The sequence below is a fragment of the Myodes glareolus genome, chromosome 18 (genome assembly GCF_982192425.1).
Source record: "Myodes glareolus chromosome 18, mMyoGla1.1, whole genome shotgun sequence".
Taxonomy (NCBI): Eukaryota; Metazoa; Chordata; class Mammalia; order Rodentia; family Cricetidae; genus Myodes; species Myodes glareolus.
Window position 1 is genome coordinate 56,298,075 of NC_142043.1, and position 25,744 is coordinate 56,323,818.

Consider the following 25,744-nt stretch of genomic DNA (forward strand, 5'->3'; position numbering starts at 1 on the left):
TGACTGTTTGTAAGATCTAAAGCGCCTGGCATACGGCAAGGGCTTCAGATGTGCTGAGAGAAACAGCATCACAAATGAATGTATGTTTCCAGGTGTTCAGCTTTGGTCATGGCTGCTTTTGTATGAACTTGTTGTGAATCAAACATCTAGGCTGGGCATGAGCACACACATGCACACACACGGGGGCTCCTATGACTTCAGAAGAGCCCATGTGATCATTTCTGGCATCTTTGTTACTTACCCTGTACTAACGGGGACCAATGTATCTTTCTGAAGATGGTATGTATAGGCAAGCGTGTATCTGTATATGTCGTCATGTATAATCTATACACATATATTTGTTAATTACTTGACATGATGGAAACCCTTTAAACTAAGCACCTTCTCTGCCTTCCTTCCCCCCAGCAGGATCATGTGTGCCTGTTCAAACCATCCATATTTATTTTTGCTGGTTTTCCCTTTGCCACATGGTTCCCGGGTACCAGCATGGAGGATCCTTGCAGTTGAGTGCCCCCTGTTCACTTACTTTTGTGTCTAAGACAGACATGATCATTTCTTTGGCGGCTTTTACATCATCTTTCTTCCCAGACACCTTGATGTGGGGATCTGGAATGAAAAGGAAGGAAGGCTTGCATGAGACTTTCACACCTCCCTAAACTCTCCGCTTTAAGACCATGGACGCAATTGAAAACAAGGCACAATAGACCCAGTGTTCACTGCATTGTATATGTGTGATCATCACTGCCATCAAAATCACAGGAAATAACCCAAATTGTGCATATGTGAATGTGTTTTCTTCCTCTTCTGAAAACTGGATAAGCAATTTAACTTTTTAAAAAAAAACAAAACAAAAAAACCCAAGCAAACCATGCCATTATAATCTATGAATTTGACTTGCGAATTAAGTTCTTGCTATAGTCCTGGTCCCGTTCTAAAGATAATATAGTAATTTATTTAACACAAGCTATAGCTTTGTGACTGTTTTTCTGTCTGGTTGGTTGGTTGGTTGGTTTTTTTTAAACAGGAAAAAGAGCATCTGTACCTTGCCCTAGAAAACCACGGTGGTTCTTTATAGGCCTCAGACCTGGTCCTATAATACAATGTCTTCCAACACTAGATCCACAATTTAAACTGTGATGATTTATCATAGAAAATATCCTTACAAGACAACGTTTACAGAACCACACAGTCCACTCAGGAATATTTCATAGTTATCCGGAGCTCCTTCTGAGTAGCTAATACACACCGTGCTTTGTTTATTTCACCGAGTATTAAATGGGAAAGTGTTCGGTCATTCAGAAGCTTCTTTCTAATTACCTTCATGGGACCAGGTAGTGAGCCGAGGACCGGGGACTGTACCAGTAAAGACGGCTCCCCAACACATACAGCGCTTGAGTGAGATGCAAGGAGGCAAAACCACCTTAAATAAACCATTTTATACGTTATAACTGGTTATCGTGAGGAAGAAAACGGAACGTAAGATGAAAGAATCGGAGCCCTGTCAGGTCACTAAGGGGAACCGGAGAGGTGAGACACAGCTACCGTCTTCCAGCAGATGGGGCAGGGTGCTGTGGGGCGGGGGGTGGGGGTGGGGGGTTGCTCAGCACAAGTCTATTGGCCAGAGTGTGTTTCCCTTTCTCCTTCATGGGGATCCCAGAATTTAGCAGTCTTGGTGTTCTGACACCTTACTGGCCAGTCTGGTGCAGATCAAGACCACTCTGGGGTGACTGGAGAGGAAGTACCACGCCCGTCTGTGTCAGTGATAAAGTCAAGAAATGGGCACTTTGGTCAGGACCCGCAAACTGTCATTATCAATAAGACTCCTGAGGCCTTTCTGTCCAGTACAGGACAGACATCAGTAAACATCCAGGTAGCTTCAACAATCACCACGCCTGCTGCCCAAGTCCTTTTGTTCTTCCAAAGCAGGGGTTCTCCAGGTTAAGGACCCAGACCACTGGGTAGGGACTATCCCCGGACTATACACATCTCCCCCATATCGGGATCCCTCCATTGCCAGCCCACCCTGCGGGTCAAATTCAGTTCCACTGAACACATCCCACTCTTTGAGGTGCAACTGGTCAATACAAGGGAGAGGCCAGGGACGAACGGGAAGGAGAAACCCACGTCCTCAAGTCTACCCAACCTGGATATGAGATCGCCGCCAACAACATCCTGCAGCTCTGGGATGCGGAGTCTGGGGGTACCTTGGCCCCTGGGGCGACACTTGCCGCTGAACCTCACGGAACCAGCCCCTTCACTGTTGCTCTGCTCCTAAGTCTCTCCTTATCCTGTCTTTTAATCCCACCGTGGACACTTGCAATGGCTTTACGATTACTCAAAACTTTCAAAAATGTCTTCCATATGTTCTAAGTCTAAGGGGCCTAAAAGCAGGCACACAGGAGCCAGGAGAGGACCCTATCTCATCCCCCTCCCCAATGCTATCCCCGCTGCCCATCCCCCAAAGCCTCCTGCACAGGCCCAGCTTGCTTTTTTCTCTGTATCCACTATAGCTAACTTCACACACTTCCCTTAGGATGCCTAGAAGAGGCCACTTCTGGAATGCTATCCACATTCAGATTCCAGTCTCAAGGGTCCTCTGCTTTGCTTCCTGGTTCTGCTGCAATACTTGAGAACCCAACAACCACCAGACCTGGAGCTCCTGGTGCTCCTCAGAACACGGTCGTGCCACGCTCATTCACAGTCTATGCGCGGGATTATCCAGAGAATTCTTAAGTTCACAATGAAAACCAGATAATACCTCAAGAATATTCATTGTAATCGCTATGTGCTGGTCCAACACATGTGACAAAATGATTTTGCAGAATAGAATTTAATTTTATACACACACACACACACACACACACACACACACACACACACACGGGGGCGGGTATATTAACTTGTAAACCCATTACTTCACAGGCTGAATAACCACATTATAATTCTCATACACCTGCACCAGCTGAGGACCAGGGACTCTCAGTTTAAGGATACTTTGGCTGTCTATCCTCTTTTCAACAACAGATCTGTAAGCAAAAGGAAAAAAAGCCTCAACAGCAAATTTTTAAGTGAATGAGCACCATCTAGTGGTCAGAAAGTGAATTATTATTCAGCTTAGCCATATCTGTGCAGTCTCCCATCATCTCCAAAGTCCAGTTACTGAGCCCCTGCTCTTGCTGGAAAGTGGTCCTTTGATTACCCAACACCATGCATGTTACAAAACCAAGCAAGTCATGCACACCTACAGTGCTGTTGAACAGACCAACAGCACTCTGCTGTAGAAAATGTCCACACAGGGGCCACAGACTTGGACACTTGATTTCCGAGGAGACCATTTGCCCTGGGCCTCCCAAAAATAATGCTGGCTTCGACTATTCTGATCAGGCCTGATCTGAATATCCAAGGGCATTGGTTTTCCAAATACAACCCCCCCCCCACCTCCGCCATCTGTTCCTGTCTTGCAGGGGTGTCACTTCCCATGGAAGAGAGGAGATGAGACAGCAACCATCCCTCACTAGAGGATGCTGTGCTGTGTGAACGCCACAGCAGAGCAAAGAAAACGGGCCCTGGTCTGCAGAGCTCAACGCTTTCCACAGGGATGTACTCGTGGCTTCCATGTGTAAGTTCATGGATTTGCTAAGTCAATGATGATTCTTGGGAGAACACCGCGAATGTGTTTCCAGCAAGCACTGTGGAGAGCTGAGACACTCCACGAGCGTACATGAAGCTCTGCAGTGGTTTTAAGAAGACAGTCTTGGGTGCTGCGTCACCCCACCCCCACTGCGCCCCAAACTTCAGTCTTTTCTTCACTGTCCCGTTAGTGACAGACAGGCAACCGCTTGTCTGACTGAGCCCATCCCTTTCATGCACAACACCCCAAATAAAGGTCATCCTTTTAGATCCCACATCCTGGTCTGAAAGTAGGAGGTGCTGGTACATTCTACCAAGGCATCCATCCAGCCTTAAACTCATGAAGACAAGATCAGGGTGAGGAATTTGCTTTCTCCTGGCTCTGGTGATTTTTTTACTTTTGTCTCAGGTATAACTTCTCAAATCTGTCTAAACTCTGTCACTGTCTAGTCAACGTGGGAGCACGGAGGTGCCAGAGAAGGCGCTGGGCTGTTAGAAGTGGTCAGCATGAAATACATTACCATCCACAGCAGTTAATGTGGTTACTTGCAGCATAATGGCTTTTTAAAAGTGGAGTATTACGGTGGTTAGAATTAGAAATGTCCCCCACAGGCTCACAGAATTCAACCCTTGATCCCCAGTAGGTGGCACTGTTTTGGAAGGCTATAGAACCCTTAATTAGAGTTCCAGCCTTGCAGGAGGAAGTGTGGCACCAGGGATGGGCTTTGAGGATTCAGAGCCTCACCCTACTTCCAGTTCACTCTCTTTCGCCCTGTGTTTATGGTTGATTGCTCAGTTTCCTGCTCTAGTCATAGCTTCCTTGCCATTGTAGACTCTCCCCTAACTAGAACCATTGGCCCAAAACAACTCTTCCCTTCCTAAGTGGCTTTTGTTCACTGTGTTGTATCACAGCAGCAGTTAAGTAACCGAGCCGGTGTTGTTTACCTGAAGCACTTGGGACTGCAAGTGTCTGCATCTCTTTTTCATCTGCACCCCCACGTGATGAGATGGCTGAGGCATGGGAGCAAATTTAAGCACAAATTTCATGGGTTTCATGTGCTCCCTAGATGCAGAGTAAGAAGCAGATTGTCTGTGCACGCCTGTCTTGGAGTGCAGCCATCACAACAGGGCAGCTATAGCGCTTTGTGCCCCCTGTATGAAGACGGCACTCAAGGAGACCTGGCTTTCAGAGCATTTCAGGTTTAAGGTCCCAGATTAGGTGGATAAGAGCCTGGGTGCATTCTGGGTTGTGTGATCCTAGCCAAATTTCCAAATATGGGGAATCTGTATAAACAAGGTTGTGGCTTTGGGGGGAGGAGGGCGAGACAGGGTTTCTCGTAGCTTTGGAGCCTGCTCTGGAACTTGCTCTGTAGACCAGGCCGGCCTCAAACTCACGGAGATCTGTCTGCCTCTGCCTCCTGAGTTCTGGGATCAAAGATATGTACCTCTACTGCCAGCAAGTCTGTGGTCTTTGTCCAAAAATTAATACATAATGATGGCTCAAAAAAAAAAAGAAAGAAAAAGAAAGAAAAGAAAAAAAAAGCCTTAGGTCTCAAAAGGGTGCTGACTGACCTCAGAGAGAAGGCGCAGAAGAGCCTGAATGCCACACACTATGACTACCCCACTTCTAAAGTCTTGACTCTGCAGTCAGTTCAGACTCTTCTCATATGGCGAGGACAATATGTGGACTCCCTAGTCAATCCCAAGAAGCCACGAACAAGCTCTGTGATAATGGAAAAGTCGCTGAGACTCTCGAAAGGACTGTTGCGGGGAGAGAAGAGGTGAAGGAAAAAAGGGAGGGGAAGGAGGGGGTGAGGTGGCAAAAAGGTAGAGAGGAGGGGAGAGGGAGAAAGGAAAAGAAGAGGGAGGGGGGAGGCAGGAAAGGAAGGAGGGAGGGAGAGAGGGGGGATGAACACAGAAAATGTGGTACTATGCTTTGAATTTGAAAGGTGCCCCGCCCCCCGCCCCTCTCCCCGGTTTGTTTTGTTTGTTTGTTTGTTTTAATACTGCTGCTCCCCAGTAGGTGGAGCTGTCAGGGAGTTTGTGAGACATTTGCTAAGTGTGTAACATGAGGGGGCCTGCTTGTTGGGGTTTCTGTTCCACCCAGTACCCCACAGTTGTCAAGCCCCAAGGAAAATCACTCACAAGACTCCATGAGATTATAAACTGATTGGCCCATTAGGTCAGGCTACTTATTAGCTCTTATAACTTTTGTTACCCCATTATCCTTATCTACATTAGCCACACAGCTCAGTACCTTTCTCAGCGTGGCAGCTCACATGTTGTTTCTTCGGTGATCTGGACAGGAATGACAGAGGGAGCTTCCTGCTTCCCAGAATATTCCTGTTCTCATTGCCCCGCCTCTACTTCCTGTCTGGTTGACCCACCTATACTTCTTGCCTGGCCAATCAGCGTTTTATTAAAATACATGATTGACAGAATACAGACAATTCTCCTGTACCGTAAGTGGAGCAGAGAGATCATGGGGTTTGAGCCGTCTGGAACATAGTACCCCTGGTTCCTTTTCTGTAAACTCTCTGCTTCCCATCCACGGTGACATGAACAGCTGCCCCCTGAAACACACATGCACACAAATATTCATACACACACACACACACACGCATACATGTACATACACAAACGTGCCTCCACACACGTATACACACGAACACACACGCTCCCGCCATCATGTTCTTCTGCTCAAGCGTGTGAGCCGAAGGAACCAAGGATTGGAAACAAATCACGCCTCCATTAAGCTGCCGTCAGGAGTTTCAGGGACCGTGAGAGGAAAAAAATGGCGTCAGACCGCTGCTAAGCTTCCCTGAGAGTCTGCATTGCTTTCGTGCAGAGTAACACTATAATGCTTTTAAGATGTCTATTACAAGTTACTTTAAAAAAAAAAAAAGTTACTTTTATTACTCTTAACTGTGTGTGTATGTGGCATGCAAGTGAGTGACATGGAGGCCCTGCACCCCCTGGGAGCTGGACTGACGGGCATCTTGGGTCTCTGACACAAGTGCCGGGAACTGACCTAGGGTCCTGTACAGGAGCCATACAGGCTTCTCACCCCTGGACCACATAATGTTCTTAAAATAACCGAAACCAACCCGATATCTCTGTTTTGTGCTTTGGGGTTGTCCTGTTGTATGGAGGTTATCTAGCCTCTAAGGTATTTCCAAGAACACGGATGCCAATGTGTTGGCACAGTGCCCCCCGCCCCAGCTGCGGGAGGGAGAGCAGCCTGGCGGTGTAGCGGGTGTGGATGAACAGCTGCTGTGGATCAACAGCTGGCTCCCCAGGCCGCAGCTGGGCCTTCTCTTCGGCTGGATTCACGAACGTGTGATCTTGTATCGAAGCTGATAGAAAGCGGAGCTTGCCCCACTGGTATTTCCCGACAACGTGCTTTGATGGGCACAAAACAACCATACTACATCTCATGGGCTGGCAGGATTTGACTTCACACTTGCCGTGAACCGAGACCCAGCTGAGATACTACTGACCCGTTTGCTGAGCTGATGGCTCTTCCTTTAGGTTGGCAAGCCACTCTGGTGAGCAGCAGACGTGAACGCCACTTGAGGGTGACGGGCAGCGGCTTGTATTTACTGTGGAACAAGGAAGTTTCCTTCTAGAGCACTCGGAGACAGACTTGCAGTGATAGAACGCACCACCAACAGCAACCGGAGATGTTCACTTCAGCTTATAGCTTAAGTCCGTCACTGAGGGAAGTCAGGGAGGAACTCAAGGGAGAAACTGATGCAGAGAGCATGGATGGGGGCTGCTTATTGGTTCTGCTCCCCATAGCCTGCTTGGTCTGCTTCCTTATGGAACCCAGGATGAGGGGTGGCACCACCCACAGTGAGCTGGACCTCCCACGCCAATCACTACCAAGAAAATGCACTCCAGGCTTGCATATAGGCTGATTCTCAACTAGGCATTTTCTCAACTGAGGTCCCCTTCTCTCAGATAGCTCTAGCTTGTGCCAAGCGGACAAACAACCAAGCAGGGCACTTGCTTTTTAAACGAAACTTTTACATGAACCGAGGACCTTAGCAGCTCACTTTTCTCAAAAAGGAAAAAAAAAAAAAACCTAAGCTGATTGATTAGCCCCGACTACAGATGATTCTGCAAGAATAAAAAAGAAGTGTGCACGCCACACAAAACAATGCACACCACACTTGTTCTGCAGAGCCAGTAGCACAGATTCTAGAATCGGTCGAATAATGTTCTTTTCCAACAGGAAGCCCAATAAACAGAGTTAGGATGTGAGAAGAACATATTGTGGAGGGGACGGGAAGGGCCAGACCCCGCGTTTGAGGCGAAACGTTGGTGGGCGGCGCAGGTGTATCAGATGCCACACCTGGAATAAAGGAGGGACAAATCACCTACAGCAGGTGTCCTCTTAACACGACGCTCAGGGTACGGCATGGCCCTCGTTGCCTACCTTGGTTTAAAACAGAAAAAATTACCCCCTTAGTAGCCAACGAGAGAGCAAAAGCAAATTGGACAAAACCAAATACACTTTAAATTCAAAGCCCTAGTTTTCATGGGAATAATGCTCCCACTTGTACCCACGATCTGTGTGAACACCACAGAGGCCCATCCCAGGCTCCTATCAAGGCTGTATTTGGAATGATGCTCAGACTCAACAGAGAAACTGCATCTGTGACATGCTGGTGACACAAGGAGCCAGAAGAGAAAACACAAGGAACAGCCCTGAGACATCTGTCCACTCAACTGTTCAGCTCCACTTAGAGACCGGCGTCCCCAGCAGCTAAACTTTGACAAGGCTTTAGCGAGAAAAAAGGAAATGGCAGGGGTACATCCACGTGCCAAGGTGGAGCCTATGGGCCCCTTTTCACTCGGACAGAAGGAGCTAGGAGCCTAGGGAGACACACAGGTAACCAGAAGGTGAGTGAGGCCTTTTGTGGATGAAACGCCAATTTCTCAACATAGCAATTAAGATTTGGATACCTCAGGAGAAAGGGGGGTATGAGAAGGAGAGGTGACCAGAGGTTGCACGTGCCTCTCCTCCACCAAGAGTCCTGAGTGACTTACCAAAGCTGTCTATTTAATCCAAAATGGAGTTATAGAGACTCAGGGAAACCCAGACGTAAACTCAGAAAAGAACAACAAAATGCAAACAAAATATGAAGCAGAATCAGGGCACAGCATAAGAAATAATCAGCAACAGATGTCCCCACAGAGTGTGAGAACGGAATCATGGTGGGGAGGGGACTCATCATCTCAACCGTTCTATTCATGGTGACGTGAACTAACCTCAGAGGTACCATGCAGGTGGGAGACAGGTGTTTAACACAGCCAGGGTGCAGAGGAGCAGGGAGCCAGAAACACAGCCCAACTCAGCTTTTGGCAACAGCTCTTCTCTATTCCAGAGATAAGGAAGAGGATTCTGGGAAGGAGGAGGCGAGAAAGGCAACTGCCAGGAGGAAATCTGGAAACATCAGAATGGGGGAGGTCTGCACAGGGATTACAATGATGTCACTGCACAGGGGACATTCACGTATGTAGGTGTAAGGATAGGTCACTCTTGTGGCGGGGGTGGGGTGGGATGGGGTGGACAATGCCCAAGCCATTTCACGTGATGTGTTAGAAAGCATTGCAATGACCTGGCACCCAGGTCGGGGTATAGCAAAGCCAGCCAAACTAAATATTGTCTCTCTAGAAGGCAGCGGAATTCTAGTCTGACCTCAGAGGTCCTTCTCACAAATGAAGAGGGGACAGGGGCCTAAGCCAGGAAAAAGCCTCCTCAGGAAACCGCTGAGATAAGAGCAAGTTATGCAGGCGGATCCTAGAGCCAGAACGACCAATCTTCACTCGCTCCAAGGAACACAAGTCATCCTGTGCATGGCAGGCCCCAGGGGTCCTGCCTGTGGTCTGAAGCCACGGGGCTGTCATCCACAGCCGAGGAAGAATGCGTCTGTCAACAACAGCTGGGACTCTTCCCAAAACATCTGATACACAACTGCTGGCTGTCACTACAGAGTAAGGGGACACACACAGAGGAGGCCAGCGAGTCCCGTGAACGAACACGTGACACCCCAGATACACACACACACACACACACACACACACACGAGACACACAACCTCTTTCGGTCTGGTCTATTGGAAGCAGTCTGAGAACACAACTGCTGAGCTCTGCAAACTTTCAAGTCACAATCAAGGACGAGACAAAGAGCTGAAAACCTAGTCAGCCCGGCACTGGCCTTGACTTTGAAGGTCACTTCTGTGCTGTCTGGTGAGAAAGTTCCAGAAGATGTTACTGTAAGGGGTAGGCTCCCTGCCTGTATGCTCAAGTCTGTGTTCCAGGCTTCCTTGTGATCACAAGAAACTTGAAAACGTGCATGAGATTTAAAAATGTCTAAAATGAGGTAAACGGGTTTTCAGGAAAGCTATCATTTGATAAGTGCCTAGTTTTTTTTTTTCTTTCTTTCTTTTTCCCCTAGTCCCACAGTCTACAAACTAGCTAAGTAGCTGCTTTGTTTTGTTTCTTTTCTACCACAAACACACATTCTGAAAACAATCCTCAGTCCCTCCCTCCGGGGGGCCCTGCTTGTTCCTCTGTGCCTTGGGGTCATCCACTCTGCCAAGCGGGAGTCGGGCCTTAACCCCTCAGTCTTTGGGGATGTGTGTCTTCGAGGGAGGGCAATTCGAAACAGTCCTCAAAGCACACACGGCTTCACCAAGTGCTTGTCCAAACACTGTGTTCAGTACCTCAACAACGGGAAATGTGAAAGCTGTCCTTACAAGTTTTCTTTTTCTGAGAACAGAAAAACAAACAAAAAAAACATCCACAAAAGATCCAAAAAATGAGTAAGAAGTCATCTCTCTTGCTTCTAAAAAGAAAATCATCTTTTTTTTTTAACTTACAGAACTCTGATAAATCAAGACAAAAATCACTAATGATTCCATAGGAAAATGGATCTTCAATGGGAAGATGACAATTATGTAAGCATGAATAAAATTCATGTTTTAAGGTAAGTGATTCAACCTTAATCACTGTGGTGATAAAAATCAAGAAAAATATGCTTCATCCAACTGTACATATAGCAAAGTCTCTCATTTTCTTCATGAAGCTATGCTGTATCTACTGGTATGAAATGTCTCAAGTAATCTGGAACCATTAATAAGGATTCAGTGTGTTATTTCTTTTCAGGGACATATACATCTAGGAAGGAAAACAACCACATTCATAGTGATTACTTCCAAGTATCAGAATCATAGGTGTAACTTTTGTTCCTGGCTCTTGTATATTTCCCACCATAAACATCTATAAATACTCAAAACTTGAGAATTCAGAGGGCACTACTCACCCCAATTGCAAACTCCTAATTTAAAAGAAAATGCATTTAATTCAGAGCCTTCGATTTTCCAGATACACGGCTGCCAGCATCCTTTTCAAACCCGAGACCTTAACATGTTAAGGATGACGGCAGTCCAGCTTTCTCAGGGGCACAGCTCTGAGAGGGCTTTTGCCACGCACTTGCTCAACTTTATCGCCTGGGATTGGCTGTGCTGTTTTTCTCTGAATATTTTCCAACACGGTTCTTCTTTGAACACAGAGTTCCCCAGTGGCATTGAATGAGAAGATCTGATGGGGTGAGCAGCATGCAAGGGTTTGAACAGAGTAAGGATGGATGGCGAAGGCCCTGTGCACATGGCTACCCGGAACGGCACGTGGAACTCTTTCGAACATCCACAGACACATTTCTTTGTTTTTAGTATGGCTTCCAAAACAAATGAGAGCCACGGGCAATATGGGATGAGGAGAGGGTGCCTATGGTACTCTTTCTATCAAGAGTTTCCTGTTCTTTTCCTTGTTCCTCTTCAACCCCTACCCCCAGCCAAGAACATCTGGAAAGTTGTACTCTACTCTTGCCTCAGTGTGTTTGGGAGCCACCTACGAATGTGCCTGAAACGCGGTGCCTTTCTGAGGGAGGGGTCTCAGGGACGGCATCTGAAAAGGTGTCCCGCGGTTGGCAGGAGCACCTGGGGATGCTCCAGGCACCTCTGCCTTGGGCCATTTCGTCCTTCTCTACGTTCTACCAACTTGGGTTTCTGCCTTGTTCTCACGGAGCTGCAGGCATGTACACGTGACCACAATTCCACGGAGCAGTCCCTTGCCACAGTTTCCCCTGGGATGGTCTCCCCCAAGCCCACACTTTCCTCCTCGTCTCTCAACATGCGCCATTCCCTACCTGTGTCCCTTGGCTGGCTCCTTCAGGCTCCTCTCTGCAAGCAGCACTAGTGTGCTGCTAAGTTACAGCTCAGTGTCTATCCCCCACTGGGCTGGGATGCTGCTGTTCACCTGCCCCGTCCTCCTCAGGAAGTGCTGGAGATGCTCTGAAGGGCCTAGTGTGGGGGGCGTTCTCTGTTCATGTTTGCCTCTTTCCACCTCAAAACCACAGATTTCAGCAGAAAATCATGTGCTTTACACAGGTTAAGGATTACATTCCCAGCGCCATCGAGATGCTTCCGAGGGTAAAGGTGCATATCACCAAGCCTGCTGACCTGAGTTCTGGGACCCACATAGAAGGAGGAGAGAAGAGAATCCTGAAAGGTGCCCTCTGACCTCCGAACACACACCAGGGCATAAGTGCACGGCATGTGCCCACCCACACCGAGTAAATAAATAGATGTAATTTTAAAATTAAAATAAATGCATCGCCTTTCAGTCTTAGTAGATGCCTCTTTACAGAGATTAATTCTGTCCAAACTTATCACGCCACACGAGTTCATCTCACCACGGCACAGAAGCACCATGCCAGCGTATGTTGTCTCTGCCCTACCTCCAGCATGCTGCAATTGCGTTTTCTACCTCCAGCACGCTGCAAAGGCATTTTTTACCTCCAGCATGCCACAAATGCATTTGCTTCATGTGCTCGTACTTATTATTAGAAACACCTTGGCACCTTCAGATATGCCTTGATAAATGTGCTGCAATGTGTATAATAAGACCTCTGAAAAATATGTGTGGATTCAACAGCATTCTAAAATCTCTAATAGTTTCTTGGCTCCCAAAGAACTTCCACCTCTAAAGGCGCTGGATGGTATATTCCCTCCAATGGACGGGCACGCACAGGATATTAAATATATAAACATCGCTTTATGTGCCAACTTCAAATCTACTAAAGGGAGATAGACGTAACCAGTGACTCAGGAGGCTGATGGATTCCTCTGGAAAGCTTGCAAACTTGTCTATAAGTGAACTTAAAAATGGTACGCGTGGGTTGGTACATTTCCCTGGGTAGATCTACCTGTCAAACAAGCTGAGGAGGTGGTGCCTCAGCCTATGAAACAGAACTGTCTAAAGACAGTGTGAAGCAGAGCTGGAATCTCTGAAGGGCACAGTTTTGGTCTGGCCTGGCTTACATACATATCTAAAACTCCCATTTGTCTTTCACTTCAAATATTTCAACAGCTATATTTTAAATATGAATACAGCAAATTATATTGATTTTACTGTTGTTTTTGTTCTCTTATAGAACAAATAGGTTATTACAGATTTTCTTATAATTGCATATATTTATAAGAGGAACTATAACGGCCACTACTCCTCATATCTCCCTCGAACTTCCCTCGTATCTTGCCAGCACGCTTCCTCCTCCCAACTTTATGAGTTTTGCTGGCTTGTTTTTGATAACCCACTAAGTCTAGCTAACGCTGCCCATGTATGCATACTGCATGGGCGCCCAACCAGTGGTAACAGTCAATAAAAAAACCAACTCTCCCTTCCCAGCGACTCTTCAACTGCCACTACCTAGCTACTTCTTGGGGATGGAGCCTGTGCTGGGATTCTGGCTGGCTTTACATTGTGCAGGTGACCACAGTGGCTGCCAGTTCATGAGAGACAGCAGCAGTGTCATTTCCAGAAGACAGCGTTTTACCTCCCAGTCCTCTGGCTCTTCGTTATTTCCCCCTCTTCTTCCATGATGTCCCCTGAGTCTTGGTGGCTGCAGGACTGATAGAGCTGCCCTGTTGAGGGCTGAGCACTGAGTCTTGGATCTTTAATACTGTGACCAGGTATGTAACTCTCTGTTAATTGCTGTCTACTGGGAAAAAGGAGCATCTTTGACAACAGTTGAGAGCAGCATAGGTCTATAGGCATAATCACAAGGATCAAGAAGGCAATTTGGGAGCATGAGCACTTAGCAACAACATAACCACAGGTTATGACCTCCTCCGGAATCAAGGGCTTTGGACAAGAATTTATCAGGCATGAAGCACCCTCTGGTGGGCAAATCCAAAGCAGAAAGTCACTAGTTACTCTGTAACAGGCATGCCACTATTGCACAAGCAGTGGTACCTTGGCTATTACATTTAAAACATATGAGAACACAGATTTTGAGTAAACTGTTACTTCTTTTCAATGACTACCAGAGCCACAAGAGAAAAAGGTAAATACCAAGGGCTGAAGGCTTGGATGAGACGTCACAGGTAAGTCAAGTTGTGATGTAAACCTCTTTATTAAAAACCTTGCAGGCTCCCTGGGGAGTGGAAATTCTTCAACTTTTATCCTTTCTCGTACGTGCAGAGTGAGGCCTTTTTTTAAATGAAATATAATTTTAAGTTTATGTTATTCCCTAGAATTATACATATATGTGCAGGTCTCCAGACCTAGAACGGAACACGAAATCCTACTCTTTAGTGCCCTTCATAAGGGTTCACTCTATGCCTGTGCTGGGCCAGGAACGGCTTGCTAAGCAGAGCCACAGAGACGGTAACACCAGTTCATAACAGCAAAGTTCTGGCATAAATGCTGGACACACAGGCCCCATCAGAAGATCACCAGATCTTGTGGGAACCAAATTTAGACATGCGTGAGACAAACTTAGCACTACATGGCTTCTAAAGGAATATTAGACCCTCACCAGGCCACACAAACCTGTCAACTCGTTTGGATTTGTGACTGCCCCTATTTTACATCCTTATCTGGCAAGAATTGGGAAACTAATGTAAAACCCACAGTCAATCCCTCTTTTGTTCCAGGAAGAGACCATGGCAATGTTCACCCCGGAGTCAAATGAAATTTGAACTGACAGAGGTTACAGGTTCACTGTGGTTCCTCCTCCTGAAGTTAGACTGTGCTGTGAGCTTGCTCAAAACCTTTTCTCTTTGGTTCTGTCTACGCGTACCCTGCTCATCACTGTCTGTTTCTGATTTTTTTTATTAAGATTTTTATTTGTATGAGGAAACCAGAAAAGGAAGTTAGCCACCCTAGGGCTGCACTTAAATGTGAGTTTGAGTTGTCCAATTTAAGTGTTAGGTCCTCTGGAAGAGCAGAAAGCACTGTTACTGGCTGAGCTAATTCTCCAGCACGCCGGCCTCTGAATTACTGTGGAACCCACGAGAATTAGGCTGCTGGCAATTTCCTGCCACCACTAGCTCTCAGTCTTATCACTTTTCTACACATTCTGAAGTCTACTGTAGAAACTAGTTAGAAAGAACACAGGTCACAGTCCTAGGTAACTCACCTGAACTAGTTAGGAAGAACACAGGTCACAGTCCTAGATACTCACTGAACCCAGTCTTCTCCCATGCTGGTCTTGACAGTACTGTCTGTTTCACAGTCAGTTGTCAGTAGCAGAATGAGCTATATCGTCATTGCCTCTCTGTAGTCCCAGCAGATTCGTGACTGAAGTCTCCACTAGCATTCCTTCCTCCCAGACCCTCCCTGTCTTCTCTGCTTCCCTCTGGGAAGAGCCCGGTGTGTCTGCTCCACCTTTCAGATGCCTCTGACCTGGAATATCTGTTCCAGTCCCTTCAGGCGTCATCCAACACTCCTCTATATGCCAAGTCTGGATTCCCAGCTTCAGCCTTCCCTTCTGAGCTTCCCGGATATGGTTCCAATATCTGCGTCAACAGCACCTAACTGGACATTAACATACAGATCCGTGGGGGGAGCAAGGCAACGGTCACGATAGCATGGGCATCTGTGGCTGTCCTACTGTTGCGTGATGCTGGTCTGAGTTCAGATGCTGCTCATTTTCAACAGCCCTAGCCAGGTGACACAGTGCGTGACCAGGAGCTACCCTGCTCCGCTGTTTCTGAACAATTCCAAATTTTGGGAGGGAACCATTTATATCTGAAACTATTTTCCCCTCTATCTCAACCATACTTGATTTCTTTGCTTGGGAGGAAAAAAACCTCAGCAACAGACTCTCATTGTTTTTAAATCACCTTTAAAAGTCAACCAGTCCGTGCTACCAGATCCAAGGGCTAATAATTTTTAATGGCATTTTAAATGGTAAAATACATATTGAACAATAATTTCCCCCAAAGTCTCCTATATTTCCAAGTACCATCTGTCTTCAACATTTATTTATTGTTAGAAAACAACAACCCTTTCCCTGGTAGGGACAATCAAGCTCGTACAAGTTTTGAAATTTTGACACGCCTACACCTGGATGTCAGATGGGAGGTCATGTCACGACCAATTCAAAACCTGGGGCTGGGAGCGCGGCTCCGTGAGCAGAGTGCTTGCCTAACATACAGGGGGACCTGGATGTGACCCCCAACAAGCATCAAACGGGGCAGGGGGGCACATGCCTGTGATCCCAGCAGTTAGAAGCTGGAGGAAGGAGAGCCTGAGGCTCAGAGTCGCTCTCCACCACATCAGCGATTCTTGGAGGCTAGCCTGGGCTGCAGGAGACCCTGATTCAGGAACACGACCACTACAAAGCCCCTCGGTGGCTTTCCCTGATGCAAACTGTAAGCAAGAAAAGGCTTAAAATAACGAGCCAGACCGAACTGGCTCCATTTTACATGTAGAAGCCACACACATTTGGCAGCCACGCTGTTCTGCAGAGTGTGACTTGCGCTGGCAACGGCCAAGGAATTAAACACCTCAGTACCGCGGGATGGTTGGAAGGGCGAATGACTATACTCTGGTGTAAAAGTTCTCAAAGGACAACTGCAAGCTTCGCTGATGCCTAGCAACCACAACCTCACAAGAAAAACTTGCACCAATCACAGGTAAATGGGATCCGCGTGGCAGCCCGCTCCGCTGCGAGTACCTGACCACCCCACCATTCATCCTTCTTCCCCTACTATAAAGTTTGGAAACAAAAGAAAGCAGAAAGTGGACCACATTATTGGTCAGTTACTACCATAACTCTAAATCACCCAAAACCTAAAGAATCTTGATTTTGGCACTGGCACTGCGTGCTTGTGATTATTTTCCCCTTGCTCAGCAAACCCGACCTGCTACCTCCTCCAACAGTCTGTAGCCATATTCCATCAAGCCTGGACGCAGTTTCCCAGCGTCTGGCCGCAAGCCTCATCCTAGTGACACTTTTTCTGCCCTCCTCCTCTTCAGATTGCCATGGCTTTGGCTGTATGCACCAGGAGCTCTGAGTCTCCTGCACAGACGCTTTTAGTCATAGGGGATGGGGGGCGCTAACAACACAGGCTGGCCCAGAGCACCTGTGCGCTCTCTGCATCCTGAGCCACAGCTCACAGCAGAGGTGTGTGACAAGCTGGCATCTGAGGGAGAGGGGTGTGGCGTTCAAAGCAAACACTTGAAAAGGAGTTTCAGTGGAAACAGGATGCTTGTCTCCATCCACAACCCGTGGCATGCCGGGGGCGGCGGGGGAACTGCATCGGGAAAACTCATGAAAGTGGCTTCTTTTACTCGTGACTAAGAGGAAAATGGGGATGCTTTAGCTCTTGAGAAGGGCTGGCTGTGTAGTCCCTTTGTCTAGCCATATAAAGACAATGGTCCAACATAAAAAGCAAACAAACAAAACCCCTCAGATTCCCAAACCAACGCTCTCCCTGCAGGTCCCAGAAGAGCAGCTCAACCACCTCACTTGGTTCCCTCACGCCGATTCCAATAGTCAGCAACCTGAGCCAGCCATTTATCTCCTAGACATCCAGTCTCAACAAGTCTTCAGGGACATAACTCATCTTCCGTTATGGCTCTTGTGCACATAAACACTTCCATATTTTTGTAAGTGATTTCATCCAAAGAAATAAAGGGAGACAGACAGAACTGGCTTAGTAGTCACAGGAAATCCTAAGAACCCATCCTTACACAGCCCTCCGCTCACCGCAGCTCTTCCATTTCTCTGAAAGGGGAAACCGATAGAGGCTCCACGGGCGGAGATGCTCAGGGACTCGATTTGCAGGAAGACCTGCAAGCACATCAGTTGGCTGGTCTCATGGCTTTGCATGTGGCTTCTCTTTAAGCAAGAATGAAGCCGGCTTCACTCCCATTCCGAAGCTTACTTAGAAGGAGTGTGGGGGGGTGCACCTCTCTGTGTACCTCCAGTGTTCCTCAACCCTTAGTTCACAAAATCTCATAGCAGACTCTATAAAGGTGCAGCTTATGCTAGGATATGTCTGGGCACACCCCAGTGCTCAAGACCCTGAGGATGACAAGTTCAAGTTCAAATCTAGCCTGGACTGAGTATCAAGACAGAGACGACTTAAAACAAAAACAAAAACCACCACTTTCTATCTATTCTCACATTGAGGAAATCTTTATAAAGGAATACAGTGACTAATAAATATTTCAGAAGGTAGGCTGGTAGTACATCTCCCTGGTGCCTAGGATATGTGTTGCTCATAACTCATGCAAGCACATGAGGCCACTGGTTATCACCAACAGGGAATGGGACGTGCCTTAACCACACTCCTGGGTTCTCTGTATCCATCTTTTCCCTGCCTTTGAAAGGCCTGATAATTCTAGGTTTTAGATAACAGATCTAAGCAGGATAAATTGTGTCCACAGCAAGACAAACAAACCATCCCTTGGGGCAGTCAAGCGACCCTGACTCCCACTTGCATTAGTAAAGCCAGCTTCAGATGTAAGCGTAGCTCACACTCCTTTTCCCATTTGAGTTTGGCCTCTTTGGAATAGTTACATTTGCCTGATTCTCTCATGACTAATGAGATAAACAAAATCTTTAACACATGTTCGCTTTATGTCTGTATGAAAGCCATGATTTGCCACGTTTTTTTAAAAAGTATCATTTAATACTAAGACAAATGGTCCCTATAGTTATTAATAAGGACAATTTAAATCCCATTACAACAAATTCCAAAAGTCATTTGTTTGGGGGGTTTTTTGGCTAACAGACATTTCTCTGCGCTATCAGTTAAATAAATGGCCTGGGAAATCTGCAGTGTTTTGTGATGATCGATTTACTGTGGTGGGATTTCACCTGGAATGTACCCGGGGCCTCTCTATGGAGGAACACTTAGCTCCTGCGTGAGGCGCTTGAACAAGAATCCAAAGGATTCAAGAGAACAAGGCCGGGGAGCTGGGAAAACGGCAGAAACTGTCACCGGAGACTCAATGATCTCCGGCCCAACGTAACTCGCAGACACTAACACCCTAGATGGGTGGAGGGTCCCCGAGAACAGCACCCCTATTCTCAAAGCTGGCAGCAGCCAGGCTTCTCTTCACCCCATTCAATCCACGGGATGCAGATTTACAGTGGGGATTCCTACTACATCCAGAAACGGAGCTAGAGAACCTCTGCAGAAAGAGTTACGGGAAGGGCGTAACATCCCATCACACAAAATGGCAACCCTCTCCAAAAGTGGACAATCCTCTGTCTTCACACTCCTTTGCTCCATTTTAATATAACTCAATTTACTATGTTTTTCAAAACAGAAGGTCAAGAGGGTGAGGGAGACAGCTCTATGAGGAAAGGGCTGGCTTCTTGTGCAGCATGCGGACGGAGTTTGGACTCCCGGCACCCTCAGGAAAACCTGGCATGGTGGTACATGTCTGTAAATCCAACACTGGGCAGGGTGGAGACAGGCGAATCCCCAGGGACTCATTGAACAACCAGCATGGCCCATTGCAAGTCCTAGGTTCAATGAAAGACTCCATCTCAAACTATAGAGTGGAGAGCCATAGAAGAAGACGCACAAAATTGACCTCTGGCCTCTCTGTGCACCCACGCACACCCACAAAGGTCAAACCGCGGCTCTCTGCAGTCTAGAAGAAATGTAAATAGGAAATACAGTCTTAGCAACAGAAACGCTTCCCAGCTTGCATTCTGCCGTGGCTTTGATTTGTGACTTGGCAAATCATGTTAGCACCCTGCATACACACATATGGCAGACACATGATGCTAAGCAGATTACTGAGTTAACCATTTCCCTGGGCCAGTAGAGGTTTAAAATGTCTCGCCTTCCCAGATATGTTGACCTGGTTGTCTTCCTCTAGAAAAGTTTCAAAGCTTTTGGATTTTTTCTGAACTTTTTGTTTATACTAAAATATGGCTTGAGTTCTATACTTAAGATATTTAAATGTGGCTAGAGAGGTGGCTCAATGGTTAAGAGCACAGGCTGCTCTCCCTGAGGACCTGGATTCAGTTCCCAGCCCCCACATGGTGGCTGACAACCACCTGTAACTCCAGTTCCAGGAGATCCGACATCACCTTCTGAATTCCACACACAGCAGGCACAGGCGTGTTGCACAGAAATGTCTGCAGGCAAAGTGTCCATACACATAAAATAAACAAATTGTCTTAAAAAGATAGTTTCACAACTAAAACAAGTATCTCTGAAATCTATATGGAGCTTTATGACCACATTTAAAAATTTTTTTTAAGGAACCAAATTCTCAATTCTTGTTAACTTTAATTGGTTTCCTTTCTGGTTTTATAGAATTTAGCCATTTTTATTTCAAAGAGCAACACACTTTGACCATGAAATAAAGGTGGTCAGTCTTGTTTTATTTTTGTCGTTGTTGTTATTTTGCTTTGTTTGGCCTTCCCCATTGGTTTGGACCTACAGATGGTGAGGGCGAAGTCGCTGACAAATACTTGGGATGGATGGCACTACCTGGCAGTGACCGACAGAGACAAAACAGAACCATCACTTAACCCGACCATGTAGTTATCAAAACTGACTTGGACCGTGTGAGAAGGGACGAGTGGCAACAGTGGACTGCCTTTACGCTACAGTCCCAGTGAAGGACATGGGGGAACCGTTTCTTTTTATTTGTAAAAAATTTCTAGAGATGAGGTATGCTGTGGAGCCCTGGCTGCCCTACTTCCCGTGTAGAAAACAAGCCAGTCCCAAATTCTCCTGCCTCTGCCTACTGAGAACTGGCTTTACTGTCAAATATTACTACATCTGGCAGAACAGATGAACTGTGTGCTGCTATTTGCTTTGTCATGGCCTCTTCTAGAACCCCACTCTAAGTCAGCATAAGTAACTGTCACTTTAGGGACACTTATGAGTCACCTGGAAGCCACCAGGGGCCTATGGAAAGAGACTCTTACGTAATGCTATACTTCTGACTGTATGTGCTGTGTGGTGACATTCACTTGGGGACCCCAGGCTTAAAAGCGAGTAACAGGATCTCAGTGTTTTAAGGCATTGATTATATGAAACAGGTAGTGTATTTTCCAAGCAACTTTTAAGAAAAGAAAGTTTAACAGTCTTGCTCTGAAAGTTTAACCAGGTTGGCCTCACACTTAACAGGTAGCCCAGGCTAAATTTAAATTCATGATCCTCTTCCCTACCACCTGCCTCTCAAGTGCTGGGATTTTTACCACACCCAACTCCAACAGATGCCGGCTGTGAGCCTATGGCTGGCTCACCAACACCCACTAGTCCACAGGACAACTAGGAAACCGGGTTTAGAACTCTGTAAAACAGGACTAATGTTCAAGTGTCCATGAGCTCTCTCCTCCGCAGGCTGGCTTCACGGAACTGAACACCGGGTCTAAGCTTGTCTCCTGGGGGCTCTTTTGAGGTGTGGGACGTGGCTTCCCCTGAGTTCTTTACAACAACTCTGGCTTCTGTGAACATGAAACCTTCTATGTGGCCGTAAAAGAAGACTCCTTTGATCAGGAGTCAGTTGCACAAGGCTGAAGGGAGCTGGAGGCCTCATCAGGAGCCAACTGCACACGGCTGATGGGAGCTGGAGGCTTCCGACACTGAGGCAGACTACACTGGAGTTTACAGCATCTCTGGCTCTAATATAATAGACTTCACCCAAGGCAAATAAACATGTAAGGGATCAAAAACAATAGGCTTGGTCCTATCCTGCTATGTCTTTGGTAGTTCATCCGAGGACACCTGTGAACCTCTGATCTAGACGGAGTTTGGCCTTGAGTCACAAAAGAGGACGGAGCTAGACAATGGTCCACGCTCTTCTTGTCCCGTTAAGGACTTGTGGTCTCTGGAGGAACCAGACACGGCTAAGAGCCTGACAATGTGTCCTCCCCTTCACATCCTCGTGCACAGACCCGCTGGTGTGTGTTTTGCAAACATAATGCACAGAGAAAAGCTCCACCTTGCCAGAGGCACCGTGACGTTTGCTTCGTTTCTGACTGGCCCTATTGTCTCAGGATGCAGTTTCCAGTGGGAAGGGAGGTGTGTGACAGCTGAGCAGGTGAACTTACCCGTGATGTTCCGAGTAATCCTGTGTACTGAAAAGGTGTTCCGGCTTCAAGAACTCATTGAAAGCTGGACTTCTAGCTGAGGATGTCTACAGTCATGAACAAACGTGAGCCCAGAGAAGGAACACAATGTTGATATACAACAAGGCAACACCAACAACTGGACCATAGATGTGCCTCGTTTTTCTGTGTACACTCTTGGATGTTCTAGAACAGTGGTTCTCAACCTTTGTAGTGTTGCAACCCTTTAACACAGCTCTCCATGTTGTGGTGGCCCCCACCCAACCATAAAGTTATTTTTATTGCTACTTGGTAACTGCAATTTTGCTACTGTTATAAATCATAATGTATATTTCTCATAGGCAAGGTATCTGTTATGCAATCCCTGTGAAAGGGTTGTTTGTTGACCCCCGAAATGGGTCACGACCCACAGGTTGAGAACCACTGTGCCAGAGCCAATGTACATGAAAATGCATACATCACACCTGACACCGTGAGCTTTAATTACATGCAGCTATTCCTATGCTTGTGAATAACCTAGCTCGTGAGAGCTGTGACCAAATGAAAACACAAAGGTGGTAACTACACTTTTACATAACTATCTATAATGGGCTTTGAAAAATCCCAGTCCACACTGCTTATTATCAAAGCCTTGGATGTCACAGGACCCTGGCTCCAAGGGACAGGGTGTTACCTACACCCATCAGGTCCCTTGTCTCGGAATATAAAAGAGAGAAAGCTCTTTTGTTTATGAATTGAATCTATTATAAACATCATCAAATGTCACCAAAGTGTTAAGTCAAATCATCGTTCAGACGTAGTTTTGTACAATATGAAACTTCACGTAGGAAATGCTGTAGGAAAGAAGCAATAAAAAAGGCTAGCAGGTGGCGATTCCTGAAGGTCAGGAGCCTCTGTGCGAGGAAGAAGGGCAGAGAAGCCTTCCAGAGACCACGGCAGGGGGAGCTACTCTCGGGCGCTAGGAATGGGAGGCAGACTGTGGCGGCTGGCACTAAATATAGTAACGACCTGAAAGTCAACAAAATGTCCACCAAAAAAACCTGTGGGAGGTGAAGGCCAGGGACTCTAAATATTATTCTGCCCCCACCCCCACCCCCACATGTGGTCACCAAGCAGCAAGTTTAATATCACACAGGAATGCCGTGGCTTCTCGGGTTTGCAGAAGTCCGTGCTGTTTAGGCAAAGACCTTCCATTTGATCTCTACATAGGAGAGAGGATGGTTTTCAGGGTGTAAAAGAGAATTTTTTTTAAAAAAAGGTCAACCTTCAGGCAGGAAAGGGCAATACCAGGAAAAGAAATGATTTTCAAAGGGAAAAAAAAGAGAGAAAATGAGTAAAAAATATAGCAAGGAGGGGTATGATGCTCAGAGGTGAGAGGAGTGAAACAGGTGTAGAGCATCATGGGAGGAAAAAATCCCAGGAGCAATGGAGAAAACAACAGTGGTTGGGGCCAGACACGCAGGGCTCTAGCGCACAGAGAGGCTGCAAGGAGCTAATTTTGCAGTGAGAACCCACATCCGCAAGGTTGACTAGCCACCAACCACAGGAAGGAGACGCAGGCAGCGCCTGCCTCTCCGGCTGCTGGAAAAGGCAGGTGTGGTGGACCAGGGAAACCTCCAACTGCTGACCCCATGGCGCCTCACCCAGACTCTAGCAAAAACCCAAAAGAAAGTCACTTCTAGAATACCACTGAACACTCTTGCCAAAATAAGTACAAAGGAAAAACCGCTGTCAGGGATGCATATTAAGCATCCTAGCTTTCAAACTGAGACGGAATGGAAGGCGGAGTAAATGCCGGGGATGTGCCAGCAGAGAAGTAAGAATCCCAGCACACTTAACAACTGCTTGAGGCCTAGGTCCTCCAAGCCCCGCTTAAGCCTGCAATTTCCTGCCAGAGGCCCCATTTACAGGGAAGGGACATGAACTGACCACCCTCTACAGCCTCCCTGGCTCCTGGCTTTACCGGATTATAATGACATCCACTCAAGGCACCTCTGGAGCCACCTGACGTCCTTCATGTCAACAGAGACCGGGGGGGGGGGGGGGGGGGGGAAGGTTGCCTTGGTAACCTCTAGAGATGCAATTTGAGAGTCGGCACGAGTCTATATGGCTAACACTTCAGTGACCTCCATCCCTGCATCTGAACGAGTCTTAATTTCCCTTACCCCCAACTCTTGGGGAGCACATGCCCCACCTTTTTTCTGAGCAACTCTCTTTCTCTTAACCCTGATGCTTTTATTACAACACATCTGGCAATATCTCCCACTCTGCTTCATAAGTATTGGTTGGTCCTGAAATTCTTTTGCATACTGAAGCCCCTTTTCCAGGTTCAGCCTGAGGCGGAGACCTCCCAGATGTCTAGGGGAACGCCTCAGGCTGCTGAGGGTGGCAGTGTGGAGAGGTGCTTCTGGCCCGTCACTGCTGACAAGACCTAAGACGTGCGTCTACAGCTGTGCATGCAGAACTCGGCGTTCCATTACTCCACGGTTTTTCCCCCGATGGCCTGAGGGAAGAGATCCCAGATGCAGAGGATGTGGCGCCTGGAATCCTCATTCCGGAAACAATTTAGCAAAGGTACTGTAATGAGAAGCTAAACTATACGTGAAAGGAGACGACAGCGGAGGGCCAGGAACACTGGCTGTCCACCAAGGAGCGAACCATTTGGAATTTGGGATGATGGAAGCGGTGGAGACTTTCTCCAAGTGTGAGCAACGGCAAAACCATCCCCTCGGGGAACAGAGAGCAGGCTTGGTGCTATCAGGGTTGCCCTGGCAGGTGACCCAAGGAGCAATCAAACTGAAGTCCAGGAGGCTAAAATGAGGGGGCCTGTTACCCTCTTCTGTTTGCACCACGTTTAACTCAACAGTCACCAAAGCCCAGAGCAACGGCCATGAAAACAACCAGACAAAGCCATGAGCTGGGCACACTGGCTTGCTTTTCAAAAGTTTTGGAGTCCGGCTTTCTCACTGAATGCTTTGATTTACCAAGAACTTTAAGGGAAAGCAGATGTAAACACAATGCCTGCAACCCACACCGTAATTCATCTGGTATTCGAAACAGTGGAGCTGGGTCTTCGGGGACTCATTTGCCTCCTCAGTCTGCTTAAGGCCAAGAAGGACGCTGCCTGCAAGAGAAACGTCTCCAGGGCCGGGGTCCTTCATAGACTCCCCTGCAACACACAGTGCTGTCTGGAGGGAAACAATTTCAGTTTGGAAACTGGAGCTCATGAGGGATCTTCCGGAAGCACACACCTACACACTCGCGCACACACACGCATACATACACACACACACACACACACACACACACACACTCCAACTTTCTCATACACACATTCACATAATCACACCTGTGCACTCTCATACCCAACCACCCCCACACATCAGTGCACATTCATACAAGTACTCAAATGTGCACATCGACAGTTTATCCCCATCGCCCTCACACACACACACACACACACACACACACACACACATACACTCACAAGCCCATGAGTACTGGGGCCACAGAAGGGAAGGGTCTCAGCATGCTGGAAGTGTGCCGAGACTCCCAGATGAAGACTACCCACCCCAGACGTAAGGGTTTTCCCTGCGCACTGCCTCGTGGGCTATGGACTGGAGAGAGGGTACCAACTCTTGGCAAACTATGAGGATAAGAGAAGAAGCCTAAGGAGATGCCCATCTCAAAGGCATTTTCTTC

At 47.2% G+C, this 25,744-nt stretch overlaps 1 protein-coding gene across 3 annotated transcripts in view; it reads right to left on the reverse strand.

The window, feature by feature from the left end:
• The window catches only part of Bicc1 (BicC family RNA binding protein 1), a 219,708-nt gene that overhangs the window by 35,477 nt on the left and 158,487 nt on the right, over positions 1 to 25,744 (reverse strand). For all 3 annotated transcript variants that reach the window (XM_085679745.2, XM_085679744.2, XM_085679746.2), the window contains exon 4: positions 527 to 606. In XM_085679745.2, the coding sequence (XP_085535871.2) occupies positions 527 to 606 (80 nt within the window). The remainder of the gene's footprint in view (positions 1 to 526; positions 607 to 25,744) is intronic.